The sequence below is a fragment of the Sebastes fasciatus genome, chromosome 6 (genome assembly GCF_043250625.1).
Source record: "Sebastes fasciatus isolate fSebFas1 chromosome 6, fSebFas1.pri, whole genome shotgun sequence".
In the NCBI taxonomy this organism is placed as follows: Eukaryota; Metazoa; Chordata; class Actinopteri; order Perciformes; family Sebastidae; genus Sebastes; species Sebastes fasciatus.
Genome location: NC_133800.1, coordinates 22,407,113 through 22,417,539, shown reverse-complemented (window position 1 = coordinate 22,417,539; position 10,427 = coordinate 22,407,113). Strand labels below are relative to the sequence as shown.

General features: G+C 38.5%; 1 protein-coding gene across 1 annotated transcript in view; it reads left to right on the top strand.

The window, feature by feature from the left end:
• The first annotated feature begins 4 nt into the window (after positions 1–4).
• The window catches only part of pebp4 (phosphatidylethanolamine binding protein 4), a 52,871-nt gene continuing 42,448 nt past the window's right edge, over positions 5–10,427 (top strand). The window contains exons 1-3 of the mRNA XM_074638476.1: positions 5–145; positions 2,363–2,466; positions 2,746–2,878. Coding sequence (XP_074494577.1) covers positions 11–145; positions 2,363–2,466; positions 2,746–2,878 — 372 coding nt within the window. The 5' untranslated portion in view covers positions 5–10. The remainder of the gene's footprint in view (positions 146–2,362; positions 2,467–2,745; positions 2,879–10,427) is intronic.

Here is a 10,427-nt window from a genome sequence, read left to right as displayed (position 1 = left end):
TGTCATAGTTATGTGTCATATGAAACTTTATGCAGCCTCACGTGTCAGAGGGCTCGTGCACTGCGCAGATGCTGCAACGACTGCGCGTGAACCAGAAGAGAAACCTGCAGCAACAAACACAAGTGGACAACCTCTGACAGATATGGTAATAACAAATATCACTAATTAATGCAGCTATTGATATATGGTGATATTTATTTAATATCTTCTCTCTTTTTTTGTATTAACATTAATTGCAAACCGTCTGTCGACGTGTAAAGTCTGACACTGCATCAATACAAACAAGCTAAAACAAGTGCAAGCTCACTTCAAGCTATAGCTAATGTGACCATTGTGCTACGAAACTGAATTTTTCTTCTTTTCTTCTTCATATTAAGTCACTGCAATAACTATAAATAAGTTAGTTATCATGAAATAAATAGGTTAACTGAAAGTAGTGACACTAAAGTGAGGTGTGTGCCTATCTCTCTGTTGTGGCCCGGATGTAATTGTTGCCAAATGTTGCTGTTGCCAAATATTGATATTAAGTTAAATATAGAAATGCATTAGCAGCAGTTCAGATAGTTGGAAGTAGGATTAACGCGTGACAGACATGTACATATTGCAATATTAACAGTGACATTGACCAATTGTGTTGTTAAGTAAACTATAGGATTCTACTCACCATGTGATGTGTCGCCCTAGTCTAACAGGTATAGGCAGGGCTCAGGTGTTTAAATAAGCTCTGACAGGCCAAAACTGACTGCACAGCAGGTGAAATAAAGGTTCTATAATTCACATTTTTTGTAAGGTAAAATGCCCAAGTTCTGGTTTCAATCTCTCAGATGTCAATTGGAGCAAATATGATTGAATTTTTTTTATAGAATGATCACTATATGCTGACAGTAGTGCATGAGACAGGTAATCTGAAAAAAATCATGTGCCTCTGTGTCCTCCGGTGCTCCTAATGGCATCTGCAAGATTTCACAGATCGGAGGAAAACAAACAATCAGAGCAAAGCTAGAGCGTGCCGTCTCTGACAAGGCCTATGGAAAGGAGGCTGGGTCACGTGTCAACAACGCGTAATATCTTTGGGGGTATAACACATGCGCAGTAAAATCTGGCGTGCACTCGCCAATCACAACGCACGACCGCAGCTTCAGTTACACTGTGCATGTGTTATACCCCATACTCCAAGACCAATGTCGGCCGGTGACCCAGCCTCCTTTCCATAGGCCTTGGTCTCTGAGCAGCTGTCAATCACTCGCGAAACGGTCAAACTAGGCAGCGCTGATCAAATATGAATCAATATTCTGTTACTGTAATGCCTATTTCTCGCCTCAAATGTTTTCAGAAACATCTTATAGTGTACTGTTTAGCTGTAAAATGCGAAAGTTTGTGACCTGGCAGCCATGTTGATATCTGCTGAGGAAATACCAAGCACCGCCCACCAGCCGGAGCAAACCTTCTCATTTTACAGCTAAACAATACACTACAAGATGTTTCCATAAACATTTGAGGCAAGGAAAAACAGAATATTAATCATATTTTGATCACGTTTGATCGGAGTTTGCGAGTGATTGACAGCTGCCTCCATTGATGAACAGCCAATAGGAACGCTCTCTCTCTGAAATGACCTGTGATTGGCCAAAGTCATCTCTCAGGAGCTACATTTTTTAAAGCCTGAAAACAGAGCCATGAGGAGGTGCAGAAGTCTAATTTTCTCTCAGAACACTTGAATTACAATATGCTGAAAGGTTGTTATGGATTTTTTTGCCCAATGATGCCAAAAACATTCTGCCTACTGCAGGTTTAAGCCACTCTGCTTTTCTTTGACCTAATATATCATTAGGCAACATCATTAGGTTTCGAATTGTTGTTCAGTCTAAACAACATTTTAAAGAAGGAATCTTTTGCTCACTATAGTCTGGCACTATGTTGACATTTAGTCAATTAATCAACAAAGTAATTCAGCAGGTAGTCCATAATGAAAATAATTGTTAGCTGCAGGCCTACATTAATGCAGTAAGTAAGAAGCACTCCAGTTACAGATCCATCACTGGCAAACACAATTTTGATTTACCGTTAATGAGCTATACTGCTTGACAGGTGAATGATATTTAACTTAAACTGCTACTGAACATGTCGTTCATTAGAAATGATAAGGTGAAATACTGTGACACTCTTCTCAAGCTGTCAGTGTGGACCACAGACTGACAGGCCTCCTTTGACCTCAACTGTCAGGACGTAATCAGCTCTGTTTCAGTCAGTTGGCAAAAGAGCAATACTTGAATCTAACAGATTTAAACATAAAAACAAGCAAAACTCATTTGTCTGTTGAAAATAATTACTCCTTGTCTAACTGAACGCTGCTGTCCTGCAGGCTGTGCCAGCACCGTTTCTGGTGTTATGTGCCTGTGTTTTGGGGTTTTACCATGTGGAAGCAACATCAGACACCCTGAGCTCTCCTGATTCTTCTTTCTGTCGGTAAGTAGCCCATAATGCACCAGAGAGTGGTGATCATAAAGTGTAATTGCAATGATAAGTAAAGCATACATACAATTACCACGGCAAAGACAGAAGGATCTGAACTGAAGCTTCATTTGCTGACTCAGTGTTGTACTTAAACACTTTTTTGCTCATGGCAGTATTGGAACCTTTTAAAATAAGTTGGCTCTCTTTATCTCAGGGTGAGAGCCTGTTCACTTTTCCCTCAATACAAAACTGTGTAGAATGAGTTTCATCTTTTATCTCTCTTCAATAAAGTGGTGGACTGGAGGTCATCTATCCACAACTGGACATTGACAAATGCCTCGTAATTCCAAAGGACCTGAAACTCAGAGAAAAGGTCAGCACCGTTTGGGAAGCACCACAGATTTACTACTCTGGAGCACACAAGGTAGGAGAACTACATACTGCAGATTTTAGTCAGTTTTTAATAGATAATCCTCGTCTTTTTGTGTCTGCTTATCATCCCCTTTTGTCTTATCAAACAAAATCACATTACTCACACCGCATTATGTTTTTTTGCGGGTTTCTCGGGACATTTTTGGCATTATGTTAAGTGAGAAAATTTGTGTCTTTGTGTAGTCCGTGTTATTTGGCAAACATGCACATGCTTATTTTTAACACTAGAGTGCAGTAATAGATAAAACAAGCTGCGTCTCTACCTCGACAGAACACGTTTAAGTTATTGACATAAGAAACAAAAACATTCATAACATTTTAAAGTATATACATGAAATAAAATTTCAGTAATATTTTAGAAGTCAGACCATTCTCCAGTTTTGAGCTTCTCTACCAACTTGTATAATTTGCATTACCTGTACTGATTACTGATAGCGTGTAGTAATCTCTGTCACCACAGGGTGGTGCTAGCACACCATACTTGTAAACCCTTCAATGAACAACTGAGACAAAAACCAAGGTAATGTCCTATCTACAATTTATACTATTCACTATGTCAGATAACATAAATTGTAAAGTAAATATTACTGTGATTGACATTTTTTTAATTCAGTGACTGATTTTGACTGATAAATGCTGTAATCTCTGTTTCATACTAGTGAAGCTACAGACAGTAAATCTCCATCCTCAGTTAGGTGTCATTACAGTTATTAAATTGAATTACAGCAGCACACAAAAGCTGTATAAGCTTTAGAGGACCAGTATATGAATCGGTATTCTTTAGTGGTAACTCAATAAAAAAAATACTTATTTTTGTAAAAATTCAAGCATGACCCTAAAACTAAAATAGATTACTAATTGTAATTAATTTATCTAAAATCTTAGGCTGTAATTGAAAGTAATGCGATGAAACTACTGTTTTAAGTTTGAGTGTTGTCTTACAATATTATATTTAGAATAGACATTCATACTATGATTGTGCTAAATATGATTTAATTGCAATGTCAGAATGATATTTGCTGATGATAAAACAAAAGAAATGCTTTTGAAAAGACAATGACGTTAACAATACAGCCCCTAAATAACTTTTATACCACATAAACTGAAAAGAAAGACATGTTTGGAAAATCGACAGTACATGAGTAGGGCTTAAATGATATGTATGTTCCTCTAAAAATACTCTTCTTGTCATGCCAGGTATTAAATTATCCCAGAGATTCATTCAGACGTGCAGTATTCATTTATTTATATGTGTATTTTTCATGTTCTTTTATTGCTGAGCGACAAATTGAGAGAGAGATACAGTTCCCAATACACAGAACCCCCGCTGAAGTTGACAATGAAATTGCATCAAGCGCGCACCAAATCCTATATCTGTAAATTGAAAACTTAAATTGAAAGCCACCTCGATTTAGGAGGTAGTTTATGAATTCCACAGCTAAGCAGTCTAGCTTGAACATGATCTATTGCCCTTCTCCTGCCCAAACTCCATTTGATCTATGGTCGTATTATCTATAATGCTGTCTTACATGATTCTCTTTTATTGCCAGAATCAGTGTCAGACAGCAAAACAGATTACATGTTGGATTAAATCAATACAAACTTTATTTACTGGGCTTTGAAATGTAATTTCTCCTGACACTTAAGTAAGCACGCACTATTGAAGGATGATCAGATTGTTGCCGGTGGTTCTTCTGTGGTTGGTCTGCTTGGTCCACCACGCTTTCTGTCACCGTGCCACGCTGCCAGCGCTGCTGCTATTCTCTGCCACTCAGCCCTTGTACCCAGTAGCAAGAATACAGAATAGTGGCCGCTCAGTTTCAAATCCACCCACTGCAACACCCACTTCATTACTGGGACGGGATGCATGCCTGCTGAGTAATTGTAATGGAGCGCAACGGGCAGTAGTCCCATAAACCCGCCTCTAAGTAGGTGCTCATAACCAAAAACAAAAGCAAAGGGCCACAGAAACTGCAGATTTCTGTGTTCAAACTTCAGAGCAGCGATTCGACACTCAAACTTATGTGTTAGCAAAACCTGGCATGTGTGTTAGTGAAGCATTTTTAGAAATCCTAATTATACGCAGAAGCCTCAAAAACAAGTGGGACATGTATTGGCTTATGGGACTAAACTAACAACATGACTTTGTTACAGTTAGTCTCATAAATAAGGTTAGTGTTAAGTGGTAATAAGGATTGGAAATTAAACAGACCTGACCATATTATTTCATGGGAACATATTTAGAAATTATTGTCATATGTTGGCCATGTAAGTTTCGAAAGACATGTACTTTCCTTCACTTAGTTTTATGAATAAAATAACCTCTGAACTCTATAAAGAACAACAGTAGAAAATGAAACTGTCATCTTCATTTCCTGTTGAAGGTTTTGAAATACTGTACCATGATTGTACAATAAAGACTAAGAAAGGTTTTGCACTTAAGGAGAAAGCTAGTGTGTCAAGATTAATGCATAATATAAATCTGATTAGAATTTAGCTACACTAAATGTTAAACACCTTTAAATTCTCTGAAACACCAATTAAATGGGTTAAACCCAAGCAGAGCAACAAATGATCACCATTATTTGTTAAAAAGAGACATTTTCTTGACTGTAGTCCTAGTTGTAGTACCCAAAATTACATAGCACAGCGACCTCATGATTACTGTCGTGGAAATTAAGGTCAATTCTTGAGCTGAAAAACCTTGCCTGTTGCTACAGTGGACTCATCCTAATGCATTTTCTCAGTAGGAAACTATCAGTAGGAAAGTATCTGTTAACGTCAGTCTTTAAAAGACACTTACGAGGAGCCAAAGCTGCACTCTAGATTCACAAGATAAATATCTTCAGTTAGAAACCAACTGTTCAAATCACTCTCTTGTCTTGTTATAAATTGAGTCTCAGAGGTCAGGAAGTCAGCTCACTGTTGAATCATATAAACAAAAAAAAAACCCGATCATCGTCACACCTGTACAAAAGATCTAAGCTGAAGTACTTTCTAAATGTCAAAATTATGTATTAACACCTGTCCTGTTTAACATACAGACTCTCAGTTCAACATTAATATCTACTGTAAGTGCCAAAATGCTTTTAGGATTTTGTTTTTTCACAGAAAGGAAGAGCTACACAAGTTTTTCATGTCAGTAGAAGCTGTTTGGAAAACCAACAAACTTGGCTACAGGACAGAAAACCTGTCAGACGAAGCTTTGCCTGCAGAAAAGAGTAAAAGAACAGTGAAAATTAAGACGACTCCCAAAATAACCAAAGAACTCTGAACTAGAAAGGATTAAAAAGCTCTGTATGTATTTGGCGACATGACAGATCATCCAGGTGTGCTTTTGGCACAACCAAAGAATGTTTAAGTGAGTTTTTACCCTCTTAAACTATCGTCCTTAATTGAGCTTTTAAAGCGCTTTGTGAACTGCCTGATTATTTTAGTTAGAACATTTTGTATTTTTGCAATATTTAGCAAAAGTAAGCCATCTAAATGAAAAGTGATGTTTCTTTAGGTTAACTAAATAATGAACTTATTTATTTTAGAGGGCGGAGAGTTGGAGAGCGTTCTTAAGTTTGATTTCTCAGCACACTGACATTAACGTACGTTTTAAAAAATAACTCTGAGTCTTTATTTTGATGCTCGTCATTCCTCGATGTAGTCGTGTAAACAACACAGGCCACAGGAGCTATCTTTACCTCATAGTTGGACCAAAAGTGGAGACAGTTTTGGAGTTGTTGTCTCTTTTTTTTTTTTTAGTAAGGACCATAGCCACAGGGCACATTCTTAGACATGGGGGATTTCAAAGCCTTGTTTTTGGGTAGACATTTCTTGCATCTGGTGGATGGAATGAGGGTTTAAACCATTACTGCGATTAGAGCTGCCTCACTATGATCTCTTGAGCTTGCTTACTGCTGCTAATAGCTGTTTCCTCTCTATTTCCCTCTATCTTTTTCTTTTTCGCTTTCTCTCTCTCTGTGAATGATTTTTATGCTTTGCTAAAACATGTGGGGGCGTTGAGAGAGGATTTAAATGCAACGATCCCCCTCCTCTTTTTTTTTTTTTTTTTTTTTTTTGGTGAATCTCAGCGTTCTTTTCTGCAAGCCTCTGATGACGACAGGGCAGCTTTAAGCCTGGCAGTGCCCACGGCAGGCTGCCGTCTCAGCGCTGCCCACTCTCCTCTGCGCTGGCATGCCACAGAAAGCGAGGGTGGGGTTCCTCTTTAGCAGACCCTGTCATTCCTAGGAAAGCCTACATGTCCACCCATGCAGGATTCCTGATAGGTCTTAATGTTGGGGATGCAGGAGTGCAAAGATAGGGATTTCATTTTCAGTAGGCGATGGCCTTCATTCAACGAGGAGTCAAGGATGTATATTTAGATAAAGCACTTTCTTGAGCCTTTTAAGTGACATCGAGGGTCAACAAGTGAAACATGTTCTGTAATATCCATCTAATTGCATATTCAGTGTCATCAGGTGGGTGTTTTTTGGCTCTGCTGGATTAAATAAGCGTGTTTGGCCGAGATTCAGGGAGTTTATTTCCTTAGCTAATGTTCCCCTTTGTCATTGTAACACCCTGCTAAGCTGACCCGTGTCCCGCTCCATTCAGTCATTGCCCATTACTACACAACATATATGATTCATGCAGTCTTCCTGGAGAGGAAAGAATTACAACCTCCTGCTACCAGGAGCGCTGGATTGATTATGCATATTCAGTGGAATGAAGACAGGCAATAAACCTCCTAAGCCACCTTTCCACACAGAAGAAGAATAATTTGCACCTTATGAAGCATGGCTGTAGCACGCTGACCACTACAGGTGCAAAAGGATATATGTGCAAATGTCTATCATGCATAAGCGAGATTGCACCTGATGCATCTATATCTCATGACCAATATCTTTATATTTTCTTATTTCTCTGCACCACCTTTTCCTGTTTTCTTCCTGCCTCCCCTCACCACTTGAACACTGACAGTGTATTTTATTTTTTGAGGCGACCCTTTTGTACCTCGTTGTTGCAGTATAGCATGGTACTCCTTCACCTTACATTTGGTTGAAGAGCGTAGGCAGCAATACTTTTTTACTCTCTGGCTGTGAGTAAAATATGATTTCAATTACCATGAAAATGTATTGTATTATCAATGGGAGGATAAGAACAGATTAAGGAAGCTCTGGGATGCTCTTACAGATGACAATGGTCAGGTTTCTATGCAAGCAGCGGTATAGGAGAAAATGATAGATATTTCACCGTTTGACAAAAGCTCAGAGGAAAAGAAGGAGGTTCAACATGTAAAGCCGATTCAACAGACTCTGATATGTTTTAAGAAGAGGTTATTTGCTTCAATACATGGGAACTTTTTTTAGCATTGCTAGAGAGGTTAACGTTACTTACATAGCAAACTAAACAAAGTCATAAAAATGTAATCATCCGTTGTTGAAAGAAAACGTGCAAAAGTTAACGTCGGAATCGGGTGCAAATTTCCAACATGAGACCACACATGGCAATTATGAATATTCATTAATTAGATCCAAATTTGCGACGACGCTTCAGCACAGAGGCACTAGCAGAGACTTACAGAAGCAGCGGGTCTTTAATAAAAGTACCTGTGCCTCCTGATTATTATTCAGTATTCACACAGAAATTCTATCTTGTCAGTTCATATACATTGACGGCAAGATCTGTTCAAACAGAGATTCATAATCTGCATGGGAAGTGCATCTGCTGCTGTGGATACTTAGACAAACATACAAGATTAAATTTCTATTTATATGAGCCACAGAAACCTAACATTTACCGGGGAATCATTGTAAGATCTAGAGAAGACTCGGTCGCACTTTGGCACAGTGAGAAACTTGTACATTTTATTAATGTGATCTGTCCAGCAGGGACATGTCTGCAGCCTCGTGATCCCAAACAAATATCACCTTTCAAAAAATATTGAGCTGCTCTGTGCCATTTTTTTGTCTTCTTAACTGTGTGTGTTGTCAAGAAATCTCAGGGGCTTCCAATCTCTAGATGTTAAGATGTGTTTTTTTGAACAACCTCCATCCTTTTGTGAGGAAGTTCAGGACATAAATTGAAATGTAAACTTTCTTTTAGATTCTATAATTTATCTTTTACTTTAGAGTTTTGATAGAGACACTCTTCTTCTGTACGGCTAGGATTACTGTGGTGCTTATGTTTGAAACTGAGGTAATTTACTTTTTTTCCCCTCATTGACAGCCTCTTTTCTGGGAGAACTAAGTAATCACAAAGTTAAAAGTGATGATTTGAAGTTTACTTAAGACCCAGATGCTTGGCTTAGTGGCATTTTGCCCAAAATGTTTTGTGCTTCTCATTTGTGGTCCGGCGCAGGGTTTAGTTCCAGTTGTGTCCCAATCCTCTGATTCACCTTCTTTAGGAACAGCTTCAGGGCTGCTCATAATGCTTAACTCCCCATAATGCCATCCCCTTCATCTCCCCAGTGGTCTTATTGTCTTAACTCTGGATGGAGAGAAAAAACAGGTTAATACACGTTTGGCACAGCGAAAGTAAAGTATCTTTTCAAAGATGGCACTCTATTCAAGTTTTTTCTTTGGAGAATGCTTTTCATCAGATGATTCCTGTTTCTCCTTAAACTTGTTTAGTTACCTCCTGGGTCTGTTTTTACTGTTTTTAAAAGATATATTGCCAGTGATTCATTTTGCTTTTGACATTAAAAGCTTGTCGCTCGCTAATGGCAGCAGCAATCAGGTCCATTGATGCTTGATTGATCTGAGAACAGGGGATAATAAAACTGCCTTCCTTGTCATTTTCCTGATCCTGTAGTTTGGAAGCAGAGAGAATCAGAGAAAATGTTATGCAAATGATTTGTTAATCCCTTTACATTATTTGTTCCATTTCTCCCGTTCGCTTTCACACTCAATTTCTAGCACAGCGAGCTGACAGGCGGACACCCTCAGATTGCTAATTCTTAAGATAGAAAACAAAAAAGTCAGCCATCCATTTTGTGTTTAGAATATACTAATATATATAGATATACTTGCTTCAATTAATTAATTTGACTCGAATGATTTACCTGAAAAATGCCCAGAGATCCTTCAAGTTCTTCACTTTAGAGACCTTCAACTTTAACCTCTTTCTCTTCTTCTTTGTGTTTGAGTCTTAAGTATATAAGCCGAGAGAGCAGTGGCACATGGAACTGTGACCAGTGTTTTTTTTCTATAGTTTTGTTGTCCCAAAGGTTGGTGTTAAAAATAATAAGAAAGAGGTGGGATGGTCTTAGATTCAAGAAGCTTAAAATGCAAAATCTCAAATAAGCCCAATTTCCCCTAGCCAATCGTGTTGCATTTCGGTGGGCTTGTGTTGATCGTCTCAACTGACTCACACGCCGCCCCTCCCCAAATAAAAACACTACAGATTTACGTGGCTTTTCAAAAAATGTATCTAGACATTTATCCAGCTTAATCTTCTTAACATATTAAAGTGATTTGCTTTACCCTGCAGTGGCTGAAGCTGCGAGCTCACCGCCCCTCATGGCACTAAGACCTGAGAGGCATTGTGGACAT